Below are 26,103 nucleotides of genomic sequence, written 5' to 3' on the forward strand. Positions count from 1 at the left end.
CCGGGCCGGGCCGGGCTGAGTGGAGAGGCCCCCGCAGGCTCCGGGCAGCAGCACCGCGCGGCCCCGCGCGCCAGCCCGGGCCGTTGGTGCCACAGCGCCCCCTGCCGGCCCACGGGAGCACAGCTGCAGCCGCAGCGGCGCTCAGGGCCCCCGGCGCTCCCGTCCCTGCGTGCGGCCCGGGCGGGCAGCGGGGGGACGACGGCGCTGCCAGCTTCCTCGTCGGCGTTGTTTTGTTTTGTTTTTTTTTAAATCAAATCAACCTTTCCCCACCTATTGCCCACCCCCCCGTCATTAGCAAAGCGGCACGGGTGTGAAATTACAGGCGCTTTGAGCGTAACTCGCACGGACGCCTCGGGAGCGTCGGCCGGCTGCGCGCTGCCGCGTTTCGCGCTGTTCTGCACAAAAATCCTGTCATGAGATCCATCCCCCGGCTGCCGCATCCCAGCGCACGGCAGGGGTACGGACACACAGACGAGTGTGCATTGGTACGAATGAAGAGATGAAATTCGGCACGGGCTTTATTTGTTAAGTAGCGATGGCTGGTACTGCAAAAATAATTGACTGTCTTCAGCGACAACACAGAGTCTGATCCTAAAACATGTGATAAATGCATAGAAACTGGATGTAAATCGATAGATGCACCATTCACTAAGTCCTATTTAAAATAAATTTCAGTTTTTTCTCGGAGCCTCCCTTGCCCAAAAGAACTCGCCCAACGTGAATTAAAATACAGGCCCACTCACTGTAAATCCCAGATAACTATTTTGTAACCACTTACAAAATTAGATTTTTGTTAAATGTTGATTGCAAGTGAATGCATTTCAAATGCTAGCGCAGCCTTTGAAATCTGCTCTGATTGTAAGACGCACCCATGTGTACATCTACTGATACAAAGAAGAAAAGATTTTATTTTATTCGTTGCTCTGTTCTGAGGGAATAGGGAGCCCTACATTTCCCAAGCTGACCTAAAGAATTCCTGTCAATACCTGTGGCTGCCAAACATATGCACTATGATGCAATTTTTATAACAGGAAAGGTCCTCTACACATTTTTTGCACACATAGTGCACTAGGTTCAGGAAATACAGTCCTGTGGAACAAACATACTCTCTAGAGTGTTCTGTCAGCATGTGTAATTCCGGTCAGATGTTAACCTTGCTGAATATAACAAAATATATTACTTTAATACACACACACGCACACACACACACACACACACACACACACACACACATATACACTTCATTTACATTTTTTACAGCTTATATATCCCAACTTTTCAGCATCTTTGCTGCCAGTATGCACACAGATAAAAGAAAACATTAATGTGGATTAAGGTACTAAGAATTTATCAACATCAAACCACCAGTGTTTTGCCTTCTACCCTTCTGAACCGTAGTCAATAGATCTAAATATTTTACTGCACCCTGGCCAATTCATTGTTTGATGTTTAAAAACTCACCCAGAATCAAAGAAAATTTATTAAATTTCAGCCCCCAAATGAGATACTATTAGCTTTGAAAGTCAAGTTTAACTGCGATATTGATGATTCTCTTTTTTCTGTGACAAAATTCACAAGGGAAACCCCTATGTCAAAGTACAAAAGCAGATTGCTAATACTAGGGGGAAAAAAACAATGTATAAGCAATGTAGGTATAATACACACACAATACAGGCAGTGGAAGTTGTTTTAACCCTATTAGATTCAAACTCTCCATTTCAGTATTGGGGCTTGGCAATCACTGAACAATAAAATAAAAAAGCCATTTTTAAAAATGGCTGAATTAGGGCAAACATATGGCATTAATACCATTGCATCAGATAAGTACATTTTAGCTCCTTGGTGAGGATGACATTTGATATGAAGATTCACAGCAGAAAAAAAAAATAAACAAAACAAAACAACCACATTTCTTAAATACTTAAATCATAAATATCTAGGTAAACAATACATCATACTGCAAAACAGAAAAAGTTTCCTTTGAGAAACACACAGGTTCAGGAAAAATTATAAGAACAATAGATTTGGCATCTACTGTACAAGGACCATCACATTGTTTCACAAAAAGTGAAAGCAGTCTTCAGGTTGGCTACCTATTCAAGGAATGAATTCCTGCATGGAACTGAGCTGGACAAGCTGTACCTGTATGCAATGTTAGTTAAGAACAAGTTTCATTACTTCCTGGCTATTTGCTTGAGATACAAAAAGATAATGACAGGAGCTGGGAGACTGTTTCTTCCTCATTATCTAAGGAAGTAAACACAGTGCTCATATACAGTCTTACATTACAAAACTATCAGGCAAAAGTAAAACTGGCAATTTTGTATTTAAAAACTTTCTTTCCTATGTAGTTAAGTTTTACCATGTAAGTTTCAGAGTTTTTTTGTATTTAATTACTATTTTTTGTTTCACATAGAATCTAATGTTCATTTTATCTGGAGGTTTCCTCAGGCAAGAGACCTAATGCTATAATCTAAAAATACCTCATCAGCTAATCAGATTTATGGCAACAATTAAAAATGCCTAATACCAGTTCCACTTCCATATACTCAAAAATTAATCGAGACAAAAAATACACCAATACCATCTATACCAGTGAAGACTTTGGCTATTTGTGACTTTGGCAAGCATAGTTTTGTCTGAGACAATGAAAAGCTGCAAGAGTGATTTTATATGGAGCATAGTAAGTACTGCAACAGTGGGCTTCTAAGTATAATAATTAGACTTTTTTAGTTCAGCCTTACATGAATACTGTCTGAAAACAGGCAAAATCACAAATGGATCCACAAAACTCTACTACAATACTCAAATCATTTTATAAAAAAAGGAACATGGTGAATTATGACAGTGTTTAACTTTTTAATTAATTAAGAGAGCATCACAGAAGACAACACTATAGTCAGTCAATTTAAAATCAATAAAGTACTGATGAATTCAGATCAAAGCTGAAACTGAATAATAAACTGGAGTTACTTTATTGACTGAACCAAGGTGGAGAATTTGATGGACTAATTCTACATGTCCAAAAATTATTTTAAAAATTCTCTGCTGATCAGAGATAAAAATTTTGTCTACAGTTCAATCCCATACTCACTGTTTCATTTTCCCCCTGCATAGTTTAAACTGGTATGTCCAGTTGCAGCAATAAAGACATGTTACTATACGCTAACGAGGTGTAAATGGTATTAAGATGTGCTTACCCCTCCCTAATGTCTTTGCTTAGTTACTGTGTGATTGGTACAAGAAACCTGAGATTTTAATACCTTATTTTGTGCCTAATTAAATGCTTCCTTATGGTAAAAAGAAAGCAACATAATTTATGGGTATCAAATTCACTAGATAAGCTATACAGGAGAACATTTCAGAGTTCACCAAGTCTACATAAGAAATAATACATAGAAAACAAAATACTTTGGGCTTATTTTATTTTTGTTTCTTGCTACTATTTTGAATAATGCATCATCTGCAATTTAAAAAGTGAAACAAAAATTAAAATGATAGTGATTTGGTGATAAGTGAGTGGCAAATGATTTAGTCTGCTTGACTCTGAGATGACCACATAGCTAACAGAAGCTAAAAATACTGTGCAAATAATTCTAGAGGAGTGCAAGTAAAATGGTTTCTACCACACCATTATGTGTGCTGTGACATAAATGTTTTTACAACCTTTTAAAATAGAAGGCAGTTTGAATGCAAATCATATCTTAGTCTTAGCCACAGTCTTGTAAACATTTCTGATTTAGTTGCATCATGTCCATACCTCCAGGGCAGCATGTAGAATGAAGGCCATACTGCACCAATCAGGAACCTGCACATTGACTCAGCTTGGTCCTTTGCCTTTTTCAATAAGAAACAAGTTATTTAGTAATTCATTTGAATAAGCAATTCTTTGGTAGAGTGGCACAAAGTATCATGGAACTAAGGAGAATAATAAAAAGGATATACATTGGTGAACAGAATTAAACTTACATGAACACTTCCTAACTTTTTAGTTATGTTTAGTTATGAATTGTTGATGTTTCAGACTAAAAATGTAAGTGCACATACATGCAGAAAGCTGCTCCAACAGTAGTACTGAGTAGCACTTGCAACAGTAGTTCTGCAAGTAAATTGCCAGTACAAGTTATCTTTCTAAGAATATACCCATATATGGTCATTCCCGAGTACTGGATCTCAAGAAAACAGTGATGGGACCTGAAGTGTTAGCCCTTTAAGGAAATACAGACCTCAAAAGACTTGACATGTGTGATATCCAAAGTAGTATATAACAGTGCATCCTGTTGTATCCAGGAGACTATCTTGTGAATCATAAACCAGAGTCTGAGTCTGCTCTGAAAATCAGGAAATCACTCAAAAAGCAAATATTCATCTTACTGAAGAAGGGCCTATATAATCACAGACACAGCATCTTCCACCAGGATATTCCAGAAATCAAGGATCTCTCCAGAATTAGAGACTGACTATGGGAAGACTGCATTGCTTACACTTGAGGCAATTTAAGTCAAACAACTGAAAACTGGAAAACTTTAGCCAAAATTAGAGCGAAAAAGGTGAGGAATTATGTTGGAAACCAAACCAGACAACAGAACAGCAAGAAAAAACCCTCAAACTCTTTCATTGTTTGGTTTGGGTTTTTTTCATTTTCTTTTTTCCAAGAAGGCCAAACCAAACTATACCATCTTACACCATATGTTGCTCAGACAAGATGGTGCCTTATAGGAGGGATAGGGAAAACCAGCTACATGGTACAGTTGACTGGATATTGTTACATGGCCATCACAGTCAGGTCTTGAGTTAAGGGCCAGCAGACCACTGGATATTCTCTTTCAAGACAAGAAAAAAATACATCCTTAAACCTGAGGGTCTGACTTCTGTTGGTAGCGGAGGTTTTAAATAGCATTTGCACACACCCTCCTGTAGTTAGGCATAACTGAATGCAACTAGATATAACAAATACTTCACTCAATTGAAAATCTACCAGAAAGATTAGGTATTAGCATAAAAATTTAGCAACTACAAATTTTATTATTGCCATGCAAATCTGTATTTAAGTAGAATACAAGCTATTTCTTAGGTAGTTTTTAAAAGAACATTAATTATTGCACAACAGCATTTGTCTAAGGAGACATCTGTCTCATAAAACCGATGATTTGGGTATGCTTGGCTTTTTCTTTTTCTATTTTCAGAGTAGAATACTATCCCAGGTTTACCTGTAAGTTTAACTCAAGCTTTCTCCTATTACTACAGATACACACTGCACGCTCTGTTGAAGAAGATGTTAATTTGATCCACAGTTGTGTTTGCAAACATTGACCACTGCACCTAAGCTTCACTATAGTTGCAGGATGTGCATTATAATACATCCCCTATGAATGGATTTCAGTGACCTTGGGCTGAAAATGAACCTATGTCTGGAGAAAATAACAGTTAATGTATTCAGCAATTCCACAATTCTCCAAACAAGGATTTTTTTTCTTACTGAAGGCAAAGTATTCAGCCTCTAAAAAAAAAAAAAAAAAAAAAAAAAAAAAAAAGACAAATGCACACTGAAAATTGTTATTAAAACAGTTAAGCACAAGCCCATGACATTCGGCAATGTCTTATCTTTAGTTTGTCAAGGTTTTTAAATCCCTCTTGAGCTGGAGTACCATTTTTAGCTTGGCTAGGTCAGAATGACACTGAACAATATGAGTGATGACACACTAGACAGCTATATGGACAGGGTTGTCATCAGTAAGCCAGCTGTGCTAACACCTGTATGTCCTGCACAACTGATCTTTAGGAACACAGATCAAGAAAGTCAGATTACTAGGGGGGGAAACAAAAGTCATTCATAAAATATTGAAATGAAGATGTGCTAATTTGAGATGGAGGAGGAGAAAAAGTAATCTTTTTACTACATTTTTATAATTATCAGAGAGAAATAATACATTGTTTCCTACTATAAACTTCTTATAGCAGTCGTTTAGAATTTTAGTATTCTAACTGGGTTTTGGGTTTGATTTTATTGCACATACACATACCCACTGTTTCAATAGGCTTGTCTGTTTAGAACAACCAAGGACCACAGTGATGAACAGACCCTGAGACAAGCACACATGCAGGCTTCACTCTGCTAGTGTGCTCAAACACACAGGAGAAACAGCTCTGAGAATAACACCAGGCTAGAGAGAAATTTTCAAGTTGAGATCTCTAAAACACGAGCTTTTAAATAATTATTGACATAATTAAATTAACATGATAGGCTACAGATCTAAGTTAAGTCAGAGAAATTAGGCAGATCAGTACACCTAAATGTACCAGGTCACATTAGCTGAAGTCTGACTGTGGCAGATAACTCAGACCTCATAATTGTACTGGTTCTTTAAGGCCTGATATATTTGTGGTCTTCTTGCTGAATGCCCCTCACACCGAGTCTGTTTAGTGATGTTGTCACTTGCACATGGACTTACATCTATTGTAAATTAATTTCTTAAAGGCCATAAAACAGCCATCGTAAAGAAATGCATTTTATTTCTATGGACCACATCAGAAATAGCAATCTAATGCTACAATGCTGGCTACAATGCTACAATGCTGATGCTACTAATTTTCAAGACTTCAATGGCCTCACTCCATCTCCAGCCATCTTTGTCCTGTACTAAAAATCATCATTAAATTTTATAAAAACCATAATTTTGTCTTCGTATTACGCAGGTATATATTACAGTGTTCAAATTTTTTTGACCTGAAAGAACTCTTGGGCCCAAATGTCATTAGCAGCCAGCTTAGGGACATCTTGGAGATGACAACAGGGTTGGAAGGAGAATAGCAGTGAGACAAGGAAACACAATGATGAAAGGATTTCAATGCCTGACTACTGACAGGTCTATATTGAAGCTGTTCTGCCATACCGGTGGACCTTTAAACCATCAGAAATTAAGTGAATTACAGAAGTGGATGATGATTTTTTCTGATCGAGTGATAGAAGAAAAGGAGCACACTTAATAGGTGCTTTTATCCCTGTATTGTTCAAAAATGTCAGAATGGAGGGGTTGATAAATGGTACTGGGAAAAAGATTTTTGGGGGGAGTACTTTTTGTGTTTTTTTCCTGTCTTTATCACAGCTTGTCAGCCTCAGAAGGTAGTGGATAACAATGTAAGCTTGTGAAGACACAGTATTTTATTAAATTGTTACAATGGCCAAATTCTAAGCAGTTGGGGCAGCTGGGACAGGCTGAAAACTCTGACAGCTCATAAAGCTTGTCAAGACTTTTACAGTTAGGAGTACAAGGGGAAGCAGGTTCTGTACAGGCTGACTCACTGGGATGACCTCCCATAGTGGTATTTTGCACAGGCAGAGTTTAGGGAACAAGGATCTAGAGAGGCAGAGGAAGAGGCAGCAGCATCACTGCACCAATGCAATTAGCTACTGTTATGATGTAGCATACACATTTCAGATATTTCCCAAAGATCAATAATTTTCCTTTGTTCTTCTAGGAGAAATGATATGTCAAATTATGAATGATTTACAATCGATTCTTTTTAGTTCTGATGAAAGGAGCATCCTGGCATTTCTAACTCATATACTTTCCCCATTCTTTAGGGTGACAAATCAGAAAGGATAAATTACTCTACAACTCAATAAGAAGCTATCTCAGCCTAGCAACTACGTACACTAAGAACTAAGAAACAGATGTAACTAAAATTCTCAAAGAACAACAGTTTCTAAATCCATCCACTGCTAAGTATGTGACCTTCCCTATAACCTTTCTCCAAACATTTCAAGCCTTGTGCATATACAGCACTGATATCTAAATCTAAATGTAAACTTGCAATTCAGAACAATAAATTCTCAAGGACAAGGACACTACATGTACATATTACTGTAAAAACACAGCACTTTCTGCATTACATAGATCTCCCAAGCTGAAAAGAAGCCAGTATGAAAAAGATAACATGACTTACCAGCTCAGTTTTCAGCAGCTAAAACAGAGATTCAGTACTGTCACATTTTCTCAACATGAAAAGATGCAGTAACTTTAAAAAACTATCTTAAGCTTAACTTAACAGTCATTTTGGTGGACACAGAAACTAAAATAAGCACTAGTTCCTATGTTACTGGGAATTCAAGATGTGATAAGGGAAATGAATGCTCCGAGGTAATAAAACCACTTCTTTTGCTCTGGACTCAAACCAGATATACAACTATTGACCACTAGACCTACAGTTAAAACCAGCCCTTTCTCCCAGATAATTAATATGCAGCTTTGTTGGACGTTTAAATAGGGCAAAATTGTACAAGTCAAAGAATAACTTACTTAATTTAAAAAAGGTTTTTAAAAAGTAGAACAAAAGTTTTTGATTACAGGTTAGTACGTGATCACACCACATGACTTCCTCCTTACTCAGCAGAAAGTTAATTCAGCAGCAATTACAAACTGTTTGCATGATCAATAGTCTTCAGTTAGTAATAAGAAATATTGCTCAGTGACTGAGGGAAGGAAGTTGAATTTTGAACTAAGATTTATATTAAAAATAATGATACTGCTGTATGTACTGTGTACAGTAAAATTGTATTTGTTTCTATAATATGACTAATTTTTGGAGATGAAAGAAGTTGAAGGTGAAAACTTAAAACACTCAGGAAAGGAAGTTGCTTTACAACAACTTCTGCTCCCTTCCCTGAGAATAAGCAGTTGTAAAATGTTGATGTGCATGGAAATAAAAATAATGCATGGAATAAAAACATATCAAATTCTTACCTTATGAAGAGTGGCCTCCACAAATTTCATATGGCTAATAATCAATTCCTTCTCTCTATTAAAAGATTAAGGCAAAAAAACAAACAAAAAAGAAAAGTTAATAGAACTGAAGCTTTAGTGATGCAGAAATTAAATTTCTGTTACTTTGTAACCATCATGCCTTTAAATAACTTTCGTTAACTCAAACTGTTCTGTTAGTAGCTCTCTTTTTTAAAACTCCAATGCTAACCTTAAAAACAAGTTCATGGACCATTATTTGGCACATTTCCATATGAAACATGCTTCTGTTTGGAAGAAATTTAGTCTCGAATAAAAAGCACATCTTGAATGGAGCCCAGGCTCTAGCAGGAAGAGATTATGTTCTCATCCAGGAAAACATCGACAAATTCAATGTTTTACACCAATTATATAGGCCTCACAACTATATTCCTATAGACATATGAGTCTTTCTGTCTTCTCCAAACCCAAACATTCCACTAGTCTTTTTCTAGAAGAAGTCCAGTCAAGAACCCTATCCTTACAAAGAATTGCAGAAGGAAATACTACTTTTGTGCCATTTCATAGATTAGGGATTCAACAAGCATAACACCTTTGATCAGTTATGTTGCCAATAAAAATCTTGGTCCCATCTGATGCATTGACAGAAATTGAACTGAAGTTGCATAACACCTATATGAATAAGGAGAACAGGACAGCATCACCAACAAAACACCACAGGAAATAAAATGGAATCTAAGCAAGAAAAGCTGATAGACTCTAACATTCCAGGACTGTCTTTTATCTTGCCACCTATGTGACTATTTTGTTTGAGCTGTTACACTTCCTAAAGCAGAACTCAAAACCATGGAATTCCTCTGGCTGTTTCCTTATGTCTTGATTCATATTATCCTAACAGCATAAAAAGGAAGGTGGCCAGAAAAGCAGGGTTGGTTTTACAGTCCTAGTAAAGCTGTCACATAGGTTCTTCTCCTCTGAGGACCCCGTCTCTCTTTGGACTAGACTGAAAGAGAGATGCTGTTCACCTTCTCTGCAGACCTTATTTATCTAAGGACTGCCAGTAGTCTGAGGGAAATCAGTTCTGGAGTGCCAGGACAATGCCATTTCTTACTTGCTAGCATAACAAGTCAGACTGTTCTTCACATGTTCTCAAGTGTTCACCATAAAAAGGATAATGTCTTTAGATGGAATTTTGGAGCCAGGTCCCCAAGTTCTTATGTGAACCAGGTTCTTCTGTGTGTGTCCCTAGGTTCTGTTCTGTGAACCAAAAGCCCTCTGACTACGGTAGATTTATTATCTTAAATACTATCTTAAAATAAAAGTCTGGTAATATTTGTTTGTAGCATCTAAGAAAAAAAGTTTTAAAAAAATAATCTACTACACTCCTCCATGCCAGAATCCACATTTCATTCAATCAATTATATATTCACCAAAACCTACATGTGTGAGAGAAATTGGAATTGGACCATGGAACTCTTTAGGATTGTTATCCAGAACTACAGTTCAGGCATCAGGAACATGCTGTACATCATCATTTGTACAATAGCTGGGGTGCAGCCTTGAGAGTTTCTGTCTAGCAGAGAAATGACCAAAAGGCTACTAAACTTCTGTCAAGTTCATGATATCAGGAAATTTTAATTAATGTTACTTCATACTCTGGAGGAAAGTGGAACAGACCTACTGGCCACCACTGCAAGAAAATCAAGATAGCAATTCTCAATCAGATATCTTGCTATCCTTTAAAGCTGTACAAAAGATTAGGAAAAAACTTGAAAAACCCCAATAGATTGTTTACATTGCTCAGCCAGGTTATGGAAGAGGTATTAAAATACAGTTTTCTGGACAAAAGAAAAGTCCATTTCACCTATTTTTCTTATATGTTCCAAACAAAAAGCAAAGACATTTGTTATGAAGAGCTGATAGAAGAATAAAAGGTATGGGTTGCTTCTTTGTCAATACTCAACTGCTATACACATAAGTAAAATCAACTTTAAAACTGTTTCATGTTAAAATAACCTTTTCTAAACATAAGAGCCACAGGAAATTATATTTAGTAGAATGTGTAAAAATATGTTGGGGATGAAAAGGGGCAAGCTTTTGCAGAACAAATCGTTCTTCAGGTCACATCTGCTTGAATACACTCACACTAAGTAACACCTGTCATTTCAATTTGCTTATCAAACATTTCAATATTAACTATATTAATTGCATTATTTCACCTGTGCATAAAACCCTTAAAGCTTCTAACCTATTGCTCTTCAGAGGTCAAATGTATACCAGGTATAATGAGAAACTTTAATTTTAAATTAAACTTGTTAAATCTTAGCCGTGGACCAAACAATATTCGAAGTTCATACTACAAAACAGGTAATAGATTACAGAGTCTGTAAAGACTTATTTTTTTATCTGACCGTACAACTGTAACAGGTTAGTAATAATCTCATTCAGATCAATGGAACACCTCTTGACTACCACACTTTCAAAGATTGGTCCCTGAATATTTCCTTCCTCTTTTCAGGCTACAGTATAAAAGGCATGGGTTTTAGGTCTAAACCAAAAACTCCCTGAAATCAGCTGAAAGATCTGTCCTGTTCCACTGGTAAGACTGGTTACAAAATGGGGTTTCAGGCCCTTCAGCAGCTAAGAGCTGTCACCTAGCTGATGTTTCTGAATTTGGTATAAAAAATTGTACCGCTTTGTAAAAAGACCATATGAAAATAGATAAAACAAGAAACCACTTCTTAAACAAACAGAATGTTAGAAATCTGCCAAAGAGATGCTGTCAGATCAGTAAGATCACTGGCAAACGAAAACACCCCTACTATTTCAGGACCTTGAATTTGGATCACTATTATGAGACAACTACCGAAAATATCCCATCCAGTACCTCGAACCAACAACCTTATTTTTAGAAGACTATCACTGAATTTCAAAGAGAAACGGATGTACTTTTGTTTCCTAGCATTACATTAGCCAGGGCTAAAACCCTGCGCATGAAAGTAAGAATTGATCTTTTGTCCGTTTTAAGTGATCTCCCCAAGGCCCCAGTGCTCACTTTGCTGCCATGCAGAGGGCACTCTCTGCATCATGGATGTTCTCTTTCAGTCGGCGCTTGTCCTGCTCCAGCTGGGTAAGAAGTCTATTGAGCTGACGCAGAGATTGATCTTTCCTTCTCAGCTCCATCTTTGCCTCCGAGAGTCTCTGCAAGCAGACAGAAAGCAGAGTTACTTGTCAGCCCAAATAATTAACTTCAATTTATGCCACAGGCTATTAAACAAGGTGGAAAACAGACTGACTGTGAAGTAGATTTGGACCATTACATACAAAGGTTTTATGAATTCTCTAGTAAAAACATTACTAAGTCAGAAGGTCCTGTTTTTAGTATATTGCCTATATAGATTTTTTTGTATAATATAAGGTGATTTATAGATCAAACAGGTACATACAGATGCACAGGTACTATTTTTACAAATACCATATCTAAACACAGTGGAAACAATCAAGAGTACAGCATTAGAGATAACAGAATATTCTCAGAACTTAATTTTAAATTAATTTAAAGAAATAAATGCACAAAGAGAGAAAGGGAATAAACAAAGTAGCGTTTATTTAGATTATTCTCAACAATGCAGAAATTTCAGAATTTAAAAAATTAATCTAATATTCTCTAGTATTCATGAAGTACAGTTTTGCTGCAATTCATGCTAAGAATAAATCATTAATTTATGGCTCTTTCGCTATTTTAGCATTAGTTTTCTAATATGCAAAATTGTATAAGTATTCTTTTAACATTTCTCTATGGCTTAAAATAAGCAAAACATGCTTTAAATCAATTCAGATTAATACAAGAGATGACATACAGCACACAGTTCTAATTAATACAGAACCTGGCTAGTTGATACTCCTTTCTGCGGGGATTAATCAATACTTATAGAGACTGGAATATTAATATGGGATTTCATAGTTTGCTAAATGTTACATTTTACTTTCAGCTGTTACTTGCCTTTTTTGAAACAAATTATAATAAGTGGTTATAAACATTCTTTTGCAAAATGTAAAGTCCCTGACAGATTCTAAACTAATACAGAAGGACAGAGAAGGCTGCACAGACTGAGCTCTTGCACTTTGTTTTCAAAATTTAAGGGTATGTCTTCTGCTTACGTCTTCGGAATGCTACGCATTATTTGTACTCAGGAGTACTTGACCTGACTGTGGAACTTGAAGACTATGTACTATGCTGTGCACTAATGTCTATTAAGAACAGTATACACAAAAGATGACGGAGATTTGGAGAGCACTAAAAACTCAACTGATCTGAAAAAGTCTGAGATCTAGCTAAGAGTCAAAAGCATTAAAAAAAAAAAAAAAAAAAAAAAAAAAAAAGAACATGCTAGAGAAAAATTCTGTAAAATAACGAAATACAGCATAAAACTGCATAATCCTGCAAAATAAAAAGGAATCTGTGGACTGGTGTAAGTTTTCTTCAAATATTTCTCAGGACAAAAAAGCAAAAAGTTATTTCAAGAGTGTATTTGGAAGGTACAGCACCACTGCCTGCACTCTGATCAGTACTTTAAAAAATCCAGGCTGAGTTTAATCAATCAGGAATTTATTTAAGAAACCCTAAGCACCAGAAAGGTTAATATTAGTCATGCTCAAATTACTGCAGGTTGCATAACTCTCCTTTGCCTTGTATGTAATTATGTTCAGTGAAGAACTCTTATTTTTCACATAAGATAAACATGGAAATCTTTCTTCCACTGTATTATTAGCATAAAAGACACCTAAATTTAGAAGGGCTGCTTTCAGAAATTCTACCCTAATACACCAGCAGCTATCAAAGCCCTGTCTGAACATTATGTCACATTTTCAGAAAAGTTATTTCCAAGATACTAGGTATGAATTAGCAAGGATAAGAGGATATGTCTTTAATTAAATAAGAAAGAACATTATCTCATTCCATTTATTATGTTGACTGTTGGTTTGTTTTAGGCTAAGTCAACACTGAGGAAACAGCTCTGAAAACTGAGTTGAGTCCGACTCCCCAATTCCCATCTTCTTATATTCCCCTTTTGTGACAGACAACATTTACTGAACAGAGAACAATGTCTCTAGTGACACCCCACTTCCTATCTTTTTTTTAAGATGCAGTCGCAGGAATGAGGTTCAGCTGTAGATCAGAACAGATAATCCTGCCAATATTTTGATGCAAGCAACTTTTGATGTAGAGGCTGCTGGAAGAGAGCCTGGCCTAAAGATCCTAACGTTCTAAATCAGTGAAGACAGGATGCTAGGAACATGATGCATATTTATTTCATTTTTATTAGATAGATATCCTTCTTACAAGAGCTAAAGAGTTGTCTGCTCCCAAATAAAGCTTTCATCCCCACTGGGTGACAAAATCTTCTGGGAGCTAATAATCTTGCTTACCAATTGAGAGTTCAGGCCTATGAATGAAGCAGTAACAGGAATGGAAGTGTAAAGCTGAACGCTTAGAGAGGCATGGCCAGCAGTCCACATTCACTCTTGACAAAGCACTATAGAAATAATTAAATATCTTACTGAACAGCTGCTTTATTATTTTGAAAACTTTCACCATTATTAACAAAAATATCCAAAGGATTCAATTTTACTTATCAATAACATTGCATTATCTAAGCAAAATATAAAGTGATTTCAGCTCTCTAAAGCAGTTTCAGCATTCACCTGGAGCTCCTTACTTCTGTGGGTTAAAGTCAAGACTTGGAAATTGCTCAAAGCAGAGTAGAGTATTCTAAAGTAATGGCTGCTAAGCCTCTCTTTTTTTCTTTCTTCAGATTGATCTAATTAAAACCCTTGATAAACTTTATGGACTCTAATATTTCCAGCTGAGTGACTGAAACCAAGAGGGTGTGCCTGAAGGCAGCAAGGCAACAATGATAAGCAGCAGGTTAGCCACTAATTTCTCAGCCAGGGTAGATTGTGAAAGTGTGATGTTCTGATATCCAAGAAAGTGTTCAGGAGAGAATAGGATAAATCAAGTTTAATAACTCTGCTCCTAATTGTTCTCTCAATGCTCCACTCTAATTACTTGGAGAACTCTCCTGACTGTCACCTGATATTAAGTTGTTGGAGGCTGAATGTGGAGCAGTGAGATAATCAATAAACATTTAGTGGGGAGAAGAATGAAGATCCCGTTAAGCAGTGGGAACCTGCAGCACCCAAAGCCCTTCTGCTCATGAGAAAACCTGTGGGAGAGCCATAGTGATTGCAAAGCAATAATCCAAAGCACTGTTTTTAGGCCTTGAGGCCTTTAGGCAACAGTACGTTTGAGAAAAAAAGGTTAACACGGTCACCCTAATTACAGCCCATTTTCACATTCTTCATATATAAGCGAAGACAAGCCAATTAGGTAGAAAGGAAGATAAGGGAAGTTTTATTTGTATACTAATTAAACCCCTGATGAAATTAAAGGAAAAACATACAGCTCTGTAATTGTGTCTGAGAAAGGTCACTTTGGGTTCAGTTATCAGAAAAGTACAGCCTTGAGATATTTCATTTAATCCACAATATAGCCCTTATTTTGCCCCCCAGGTCTTAGTATTTACAAAAATAAGAAAATTTCAAAACCTGATAATGCATTTATCTTGACATGTTTTCTGTGGACAATTACAATTGTTAAAAAGTTGAGGCTAAATATGATAAGAAGAATGAAGGTTTTAAAAACCTACTATGTCTGCACATAGTTCTGTGAAGATGCTGAGCTTTCACTTTCAAGTAGAAGTGATTCTGAATCAACTTAGAAGACAAAGTCCAATTTATTGACATTCTGTAAAATGTCAGTTGTTTATTTCAGATGTTTAGACATTCATGTGGTAATTCAGACGTCACTGCACTCCTTCCTTTATAGCCCATCAAAATCTCATAGATCACTTGAATTTTCACCAGGACCCCTAGAAGGACCTTCTTTTAGAGATATTTCAGATTTAGGATGTTTTTTGCGCCCACAGACTGAGCACGAAAGACATGAGTTGGAGAGAAGAGCGAGTCACTGAAGAAAAAACTCATCAGATGTCTGTCAACTGGGTCCTTCCACAAATAATTCTAACAAGCTGACACTTTGGAGTGAGGAATCTCTTTCTTCAAAACCAGTTACAAAAATAAACCAAGTTTAATATTGTCATTTTTATACACAAAAAAAAAGCACTCTATTCAAAAGATAGATGAAAAATCATTCTAGATGAACAATGACAGCAACACAAATTAAATTCATGCAAAGCACGTGTGGCACACTTATACCAAGAGCTATATTCCAAGATAAACTAAAGCTAGATCAAACTGCTTATGAAATTATATTTAAATTATGCAGACACAACACAACACTACAAGATACACAAACATCTTGCAGTACCTGTATTATGAACTAATGTCTGAAATTAAAGATTCTGTTTCTAGGATGAAGTTCTATATATTTATTTTCCATTTAGATGCAAAATATTACCATTTAAAAGATCTGTACACAGAAATATCCTGAAAAGTGTCCTACACACATAACTAATAAAATTCCACAATGAAAAAAAAAGAATACAAAGTTTAGCCAGCTTCTGAAAACAGTTCCCATTATCCCTGTTGGCAAACAATCTATAATATGGTTTTTGAGTGCCCCTCAGACGAGTCTACAGAAAACCCAGAGAAGTCTTGCATTTTCAAAAGGTCCAAATCCAAAAGGTACAAGAAGTTACATTGATATTTAATGTCACTTGTATTTTAGTGCGCATGTCTGCAATGCAAACTAGATCACGTTAGTTCAAACTATAGAGCTGAATTTCCACAGGACGTTTTCTGAAAAAACTCTTTATTTACCAAGAACAGCTCAAAATGAAATTTCCTGTATCAAAACAGGAGATTAAAGCTCTCAACAAAAAAAGTTAAATAAACTTCTGAGACTTTTTCCTTGATATATATATGCATAATATATATTAAAAAAAAAAAAAAGTATACTTTTGAACTGGAAAACAAACTGCAATATCAACATACTATATATGGATTCACTGTATGTTTCATAGTGTCTGCACTACTGTCTTAAACTGTTTGAAATTAACTCCATGCAGTTGTTGTGCTCTTGCAAAGCAGAGCTAACCTGAGGCTGACCACACACAACATCCCTTTGTTAACAAATGATTTCACATGCCCTTTAAACTTCTCTACAAAAAGAAACAGGAGCACTCAAAAGGACATTTGAATGATTTGTATCTGCTATGCAGAAAAAAACTGATTTTTGTTTTTTAACATCTTGGATACTGGATCCTCATCCTGATAGCAAAATTCTTTTCACTTGCTGGCATTCTGAAAAAGGATGTACTGAATAACTTTTCTGTGAAGTATGCAAGGTAGAAGCAGTTAAACATAGCTTACAGATCACAGTGTATCCAGTGTGATGCAAAATGGCTCTTAATGGCTTTGAAAGTGGCCCATGTAAGGAGGTCACACAGTAAAAGTGGGTCTACTAAGTAAAACAGTAATACCAAACAGCACAATTATTTTAATAAATAACTATCAGAATACTGGTGAATTAAGGGATATTTGCAGACATATTTTGACATTTCTGACACAAAGTCGAACAAAACTGCTTGTGATGATTTTATATAAGAAACCCTCATAATACTGGAGCACAAACTATGCAATCAGAAAACTTGAGTCAAACTAGTATCATAAAAACATCAAGGAATCATCTGAAGAGAATTTTAAGTTAAATTATGGTGCAGGCACCTTAAAATCAGCTGTGATAATAGTTACTCTACAAGGCGTAGAACCTAAGTACTAAGAAACATTTCAATAAAAACTTGTTCAAGAGTCATTCAATGGATTGGATCGGGAAAATACAAATGTTTTCATCTTGCAAGAGATTTTTTTTACAAAAGTCATTTGAAACTGTAGGCATTCACATTGTGAAAGTGAATGGCATTGCCATTGTGCGTTGAGACAAAAGTCCATTTACTGACTGAAGCACAGGCTCAGACATGCAAGCAAGTTTAGGTACCACAAGCACTATACCTGCACTGGTTCAGGCTGGATTACAGTGGCTCAGAGACTTGAAGCTATGTTTAGTATCCCTGGGCTACAATGCACTTACCTCTCGAGAAATCTTTCTAACCAACAAGAAAGAAATGCATTTTTCAATTGCAGTCGCTCAAAGTGTTTATCAAAGGATGACTAAAAATGCTTTATCAAGTCACTGAGCTGTGCATGCTTTGTAGTCATTGCAAATTAAAAGAGCTTATTGATGTAAACATAGTAGCAATTCCTGAATAATTCTACATAGTAACACTTCTTCCAGAGGAGACATCCTGTGTCCACATGTCATCTGGCTTCAAAGTAAGTAAACTAAACTAAATTTCGTAAGTTTTTACATGAAGCAATCACAAAATGTAAACTGCCCACAATTACCTAGATCCTCATGGACTATTAGTATTAGCAAACAAAAGCACTGGTGTTAAAATGTGTTAGCTAGATACACTGCTGCATCTGAAAAGAAACAGAAGTCAAAAAAATCGAGGGACACCCTTTCTAATACCAAGATGCACAAGGTCTTCCAGATACACATTAATCCGATCAGACATTACAGTTAAGCCCTACTTTTAAACAATACTTCTTAAATGTTAAAGTACATAGTAAAATTTATGTACATGATAATCTAGAAATTCATATCATCTTCTGAGCAAAGTTAGCATTATACATATTATACACATCTTATGTTATATACTATATTAAGTTATGTTATATTATATTATATGTATGTTAGCATAACCGGAACACTGCAGAGAAGGACTACACAACCTTGATAGAAGACAATTATAGACAAACTCAGGCTTTATCACTGCAAGTTTTAAGTGTACTAGAAAAACCCTTGATGTTAAGTGAAAATAAATTTTTAGAATCACGTGTGATGGCATGAGTACATTCCTCATTCACTGGTGTTTCTTTTCTTACTAGATGAGTAAGTTCCCCTCCTGCCACAATACCTAACCCTGTGCAGCTGCAGATTAGACAGGATCCAGCCCTGTAGGAGCAGCAGCTTTTCTATGCCTTGGCACTGTTTCGCCTTTAAATCAGTTACTTGAGAACCACAGAAAAAAAAAGAAAAAGAAGCTCCTGTTTTTTTTTTCACACACAGTTAACACTTTTTAACATGGCAGACCGCAGCCTTCTAGCTGTTAAGAGTTCTAACATTTCAAACAGATGAGTTTATACCTGGTACTGCAAAAGATGACTTTCCATAACTCTCTCAAGTGCCAGTATGTAAGTGAGGCACCTGACTTTACAGGGAAACTGATGCTGCTGGTCTGTAACACTGCTCTTTGATATACACAATCATTTACAACATTGATTAATTTCACTACATATTATCTAAATTTGCACATTAGCAGGTGGAGTACAAGATAAAGATGCAAACAGCACTTAGACTTTATTATGGTTTATAGGTGGTACTAAATTACATGTACATACACAGGAACATTAGGGGCAGCATCTATGATGACAAAATACACTGCAACTCATTGTAAGTGAGCTGGACTCAAACCATTTGTCTCTGCTCTACTGGTCTTAGTGATCTTACATTACCAGTGACATTTCTAAGCCCAGGACAGCCTATTTTAAGTTCTGAGAAAACATTCTCCCATTGGATCTGCGTGACTGAATTTGGAATATTTCTAAATCTTAGCAATTAGTTCAGGCAATTCAGGAAGAAGGAAAAACAAAAGCAATAAAATTATTAACAATGACAACGAAATTTCACCTGTAAATTAAATAGCCACAATTTCATTCCTGCTGTTTATTTTAAAAGGCATTCAACTGGAAGTCATTGGGAGTCTGGACACAGACTAAAAATCATCAGGGACATGCTACAACACAGAGCATTCCACTTCAGAACTAAATTTAAGAAACAAGTACTATGGTACACTGGCTAGATGTCCTCACAAATTGGTTTCAAAAATGGGAATCCTTAGAGTCTTTAGAATAGTTTTAAGCAATTCTCTAAATAGAACTTAAGGTTCAGTTCACAGGAAGAAAATATACTGTTCATGACTTCAACACACTAGTGGTCCCAATTGAGATGTTTTAGCACTGCTGGTCATCCTACGGCAGATTCTTGTAAGAGTCTTGCTGCACAATTCCACCAGACACTACTGCCTAAGTGTGAGCAATCACACGAAACAGTTATGGACAATGTCAAAAATGTCAATTTATGCCACCCAAAGTTTTGGCCTTGCTTCAGCAAGAGTTTTTCATTTTCTTTAATTAATGAATTGGACAAATCTTTTTTTGACTTCACCTGAAGATAAATCTTCAGCAGATTTATCACTTTATACCTTTTACAATCAAACACTGTGTTCTCCCTCAGAAGAGTTCTGATCAAACTGTACATTAGTATTCAGGCATATGTCTTTCCAAAAGCAGCCCCAAATGCTGTTTAGTGTATGCATATTTTATTTTAATATTATGCCAGCCACATCCTGCTGCATGGAATATCTGCATGGGGAAAACACGCATATTTGATTCTCTTTATCCCTTTTACTCTTTAAACCTCAATAAAATAAGAATGAATTGATAAATATGTAATTTCGTACTAAAAGGTCTACTCTTCTGTACAGGTCACCCTCACTTCATTAAAAACTGGAAAGTAGCCTTCTTTGCAGAAAGAACAGATACAGTAAAAGAAAACATAACTAACATAAAAGGCAACTTCTAAATCACTTTGTTGAAAAGTATCGAAGATACAATATATCACAATATTCAGAAAGGAGATCAGAGTGCTGTACAGGAATAATGATTGGATGTCTCCTTTCCCTCTGGATATGCTTTGTGTCATACCAAGACCAGACCAGACCGTACCAGACAAGACCACAAACCTTAAGTATAACTTTTTCTGAGCATTGCATACAGAAATTATGAAGCAGACATGGTAAACACTAACTAATAAGTCACAGCAACTGTTGAATTAAATATTTATTCACCGTTTTAATTTTTGGCATGTTTCCTATCATGTGTCAGATAAAATGACACCATGATGGTACAAAACTTAGAAAATTACTTGCTTCACTCACCTATAAAGGAAATAGTAATAAATATGCCAACTGCATTGGGTGATGCCATATAAGCAATTGTTTTAGTAAATATCACTAACTTTTTTTAAGGACACTTTTTCTCACACCTGAGAAACTTTCTTGTTTCCTGTATAGCTAATGACTATTTAAAAATAAAATCCTGAGACTATCAGGTAGAATTGAGCATCTCATAATCGTAATTTTTATATCACTTTTTTATTTTATAGCTGTCAAACAAAAAACTCAGCAATAACAACAATTAAGGTGAGCTTACTTTATATACAAGTTCTAAAAAAACCTTTTTAAGTCATGAGACAGTAAAACATCCATGTAGTAGCAAGAACTTAAGTGTTTTTTTCATGAATGCACTTGTAAAAGTCAATAAAATAATTTAAGAAACATTAAAAAAATTATTTCTAATTTGAGTATGTTACCCTGCTACAGTCTTGAAGAGCTTATATGTTATTCATGATTAAAAGAAGATAGCATAGCTACACGTTTTGGAACATGAATGTGGTACAAATTTTGAAAAATACCCAATGAAAATAGCATTGAATTAAATTTAAAAAGCCAAGATAGGCATGGCTGCTCTCATTGTATGTAGCCAAGAAATAGCCCTTCAGCCTTACGCCAGCCAGATGCATAGTTAATTCTATTCCAATAGGTATTTGAGTGTTGGCTGCTTGTGGTTTCACAAGAAAAGATCTTCACAGAGCCAGCTTCACACAGACAGAAAGGAGTTCATGGGAAAATCTGACAAAGGTGAAAAAATTATGGGGCCCTAGGGATACTGTAGATAAACAGCAGAAAGAAGCAAATCTACGTATTAAGAACTTGTGTATCAAGAACCTGTACAGCAGAAAGTCCTACACATTGATACCTAAACTACTAGGTAAATAGGGTTTAGAACATTTCTTCAAAACCATCCCGTGCTGGTTTAAAGATCTATTGATCTCTTCTGCACATATAAAGATAACAAAGTTACTTTGTAGTTTACTCAATAACATAACAAAGATCTCCCAGGCACTGGATTTCCAAGAAGCCTTTAGGTATTCTTGAGTGAAAACTGAAACATAGTCGAAGGTCTTGAAATAACAAGGATAAACGGAATGCAAGTTCATATCCTTAATAAGGGCATACTGTAATTACACAATAATCCCATTTTTCTTCCAAATTACATGCCAATAAATCTTTCTCACAGCACTATAAAGTCCAGGGTCACGGACAGAGGTGTTTATTAGTGTAATTACAATGCAGCAATAAAACCATTAAGCTTTTAGATCCTAATATTGTTCCATTTATTCTCCCCTTCCCCACCCAAGGGACACAAATCATTCATACAAATGGAAGATGTAGAGAACATTGGAACTTACTCTTAAAAGAGTACAAATATGCTTTGGATCATGCAATTTGTTAAGGCTTTGCTTTTTCAATATTTACTCTTTGACAGAATCTTTCTTTTTTTTTTCTTTTTTTTTTTTTTCCTGTTTCCCCATTAGCACAGTGCAGAAAACAGACTCAAGATAAAAATATTCTCTGAAATGGGCAACATTACTTCCCTACTGCAAAGATACAACTAAAGCATTCCAGATTTCACTACATGCCAATTATTAATATCCTAGGCCAAAGAATCAAAGGTCTTAGCCATCTGCTGAGAAGTAACTTGCAGCTGAATTACTAAATCTTGCTTGCACATTACTTTCAGTATTCCTGGGCTCAGTTCTACCTGTCTTTGTTGCCTGCCTTTCTCTGCAAACTACCAGAATGGCACCAAAGTGCTTGATTATTAAAATTACTGAGAAATTAGACTACCAAATCAGACTAGCACAACCGACCTTATTCTGTAATTTCAAAGAAGGCAGAACCTATTACTACTTGGAAATTAATTCCTGAACAAAATGAGCATTCAAAGACTAACTGAAGTAGTTGTAAATTATATTTTTATATGAGCTATACATAAGTTATCATGACTTATTCTCATGTTCTCTCTCAATACCTAAATTACACCCAAACTTTTACAATGTTGAGAGCATCTCCTTCAGACCTAAACTTTTGACATGTTAAAATATTATTTTTCAAATTAGGGGTGTCTCTCCTTCTTAGATAAATTATGTTTACACGTAATTAGATTGAAAAGAGATGTAATAAACTTATAAATTCTTTAACTTCTCTCTCCATGTAAAGTGGAAACAATTTTGGACATTATTTTCTTAGTATAAAAAAAGAAAGTATAAAAAAAGTATAAAAAAAATGTATATAAAAAAAGTATAAAAAAAGAAAAGGCTTAATAATATTCTTACTACGAACCAATTAAATTTGTCTACTATGAAATATTTTAAACATAACAAAAAAATGTTTATTTGGTATGAATACTTGTTCAAATTCCAATGTAAAATCTCAACATTGCTAAAAATACAATGAGCAATTACCAACATTCAATATGCAAAAATGGACAAAAGAAGAACCACAGCAGAATGGGACAGTTGCACAGAATAACACCAATATTCTTTCAAAAAACTAAAAAAACTAATTAAATTACTTTTGTGTGACCCACACTGCAAAATTTTGAATTATTGTCTTGAACCTCATCTTAACGCAAACACATAACCAGATCATAACCACATATTTTAACATTATTCTTCCTCCTATTCTGCTCCTCACATATTTTCCAGAAAGACTGAGAGAATAGTTAAGCCAGACCTTCAGCAACCTGGTTGCTAGTTGCTTGGTTGCTTCATTGATGACCATGGAGCAAATACTGTGCTTTCTTTGAGGCCATATACTGAGTCCCTTCAGTCTACTCAGGCAGATACTGGTGAATGTTCTGGACACAGAATAAAGGAGATCCACAGACCTAACAACAGGGCTGAAAATAGGTTAGTTTAGCAAGGAAACACAGTAATCAATATTCCTAATGAGTTGATCTCTAAAATGGAAAAGGAACAAGGCAACCCTTGGGCCCTGAATCTTAGAGACTAACTAGAGCAAAGTAGGAACAGATATGCACCACACATAAGGAGTTGCTTTCAAAGTTTCAAACAGAATAGAGCACAATCATTTTCTCCAAGAGATTCACTGCACGAGTTTGTGAATTAAAAAAAAAAAAAAAGGCAGCAAGAAAATAAAGCAAAGTGTCGTCAGGAACAAACAACTGAAGACAGAGTTCAAGATGAGGGCTTTAACTTTAATTTAAAGTATAGGTTGAGTAATAGAATGAAGACTTCATCACCATCATCTTTCCTTCTGTGAAGTTCTGAGAATGTTCTCTCTGTCTCTCTCTTACTAAATAAAGATACCAGCTGGTAGCACAAACCCTGGGAAGATGATCCCTTCCCATACACCTTAATTCCATGCAGAACTCATTGCAAACTTAAGCACACAGGACAAGCTCCAGGGCAAGTCTTCAGATGACCTAGCTCTTTGAAGATACCTCAGAAGTTATCAGTAGTCAAAGTTATGCAACGGAGAAGGAGAATGAGCGAACTTACTTCCTTTACAAATAGTGCTAACACAAACTGAAATACATGACAAAACTGTTTAACCTGTAATTTATTGTAGTAAGAAAACATATGACCTCTTTTGACTAAGAACAGGGCAGATGGCAATGCTAATCCATTCTTACCTACTTTATAAATTATTTAGGTGTTCAGAACACAGAGACTGTGGAAATGGAAAAAAAACCATTTAATTAATGAATTATGAATTTCAGTTTCTAAGCTATTCAGAAGGGAGCTTGATTCTCTTTAACATGCTAAACTTGATTAATACAAATTCTCTACTAAGTTAGATGCTAATGTTAATCAGCTGTACTGCTTTCTTTAAAGAGCAGCCTTTAACTTAACTGAGCAATGCATAGAAATGCCAGGGGTTTTTTGCAATACAAGATTTTGGGGAATCAACAGTATGCCCCAGTGTACTGAAATCCTAGTAGTCTTTCCAACTTAAGATGTCAGAGTCTAAAACAAACAAATAAAAAAAATTTCAATTTCAAAATTCAAAAGTGAGGCCTTTTAACCTTTTTATAAGCTATAATACTGAAACATCTGCAAAAACAGACAACTGAGAAACTGACTTGCAAAGTAGATGCGATGGTATGACTAAAACAAATTGCATAAATAATTTAAGTGGTTTTTCAGGGAAAATATACAGCTATAAACATGCAAAGAGGAAAAGCAACAATTGTACATCACTTTCACCTGAAATCCACACCAAGAACAGAGAGCCCGCTCAGGGAAAACATCCACTTCTAACAAATCCAAAAATCCCAATGTCCAGCAGAATCTAATTCAGATGTGTCAGTTTAGCAAAGGATACTAAACTTTCTAAGCAAAGAATATAGATATAGTGATCTAAATTAAATAACTAGTGAAAATAAGCAATCCAAAACTTCCCATCAGAAAACGTTTTTCTATGAAGGTGATCAAATGACTTGGATTAGATTCTTTTTCTCATCTTACTCTGTCAGAAATTAATGGCAGTTTCACTAAGCTCAGCAGAGAAAATAAACCCAAAATGTAGGGTATCTTATCCTTAAATGTGTATTGAAGACTACTTTGAGGCAGATCAGTAGCAAGTTACACGATTCCACATGCACTGTACTTGAAATGCACAGCTACTCATTACAAATTTATAGGACATGCTCCATTTATTAAAGTTTAAAAAGATATTGTTTCCATTACAGGTATTATATATACCCAGTACTTTTTAATAGGTAAAAAAAAAAAAAAAAAAATTACTGGAATTAATACATGCTTGTATAAGGAGAAAAATTATGTCTGTTATAGATGTCTGTTTAGCATTTCTGTAAAAGTTTTCTTCAAAGAGAGTGGAATCAGAGCTACTGATTCACCTCATCTAATAAAGAAGTGGTATAAAAGAGTTGCTTAGTTCCAACTGACCTTGAATGCAATTGGCTGCCTTAGATGCCTCTGCGGCATATACCATTAAGAAGATAAAAACATACAGGATTAAAATCTGAACTGATAAAGCTAAGAAATTAAGTATTGCTCCTTTAATAAGCCTATTTTATGAAAGTACGTGAGTACTAAAATATCTCTTTACTGATTGCTGCTGAAGAGTAAGTTTAAAATAAAGTTACCCAAAGCATATAATATTTTCTTTTTCCCCTTCTTAGGTGTTTAAAAATGATGAAGAATTAAAAGCAAGGGGTTTTTTTATTGCTCTTTTTACACTCTACTTCATCCAAAATCACTTGTACACCATCACAGTCTTCAACTTTTTATATATACTTAGCCTTATTTTGTCTTAAGATAAATATG

At 35.6% G+C, this 26,103-nt stretch overlaps 1 protein-coding gene across 2 annotated transcripts in view; it reads right to left on the reverse strand.

Moving 5' to 3' along the window:
- The window catches only part of CCDC171 (coiled-coil domain containing 171), a 152,383-nt gene that overhangs the window by 44,496 nt on the left and 81,784 nt on the right, over positions 1–26,103 (reverse strand). For both annotated transcript variants that reach the window (XM_071730214.1, XM_071730215.1), the window contains exons 21-22: positions 11,797–11,942; positions 8,745–8,799 (exon numbers count right to left, since the gene is read on the reverse strand). In XM_071730214.1, coding sequence (XP_071586315.1) covers positions 8,745–8,799; positions 11,797–11,942 — 201 coding nt within the window. The remainder of the gene's footprint in view (positions 1–8,744; positions 8,800–11,796; positions 11,943–26,103) is intronic.

This window comes from Heliangelus exortis, chromosome Z (assembly GCF_036169615.1).
Source record: "Heliangelus exortis chromosome Z, bHelExo1.hap1, whole genome shotgun sequence".
Classification (NCBI taxonomy): domain Eukaryota; kingdom Metazoa; phylum Chordata; class Aves; order Apodiformes; family Trochilidae; genus Heliangelus; species Heliangelus exortis.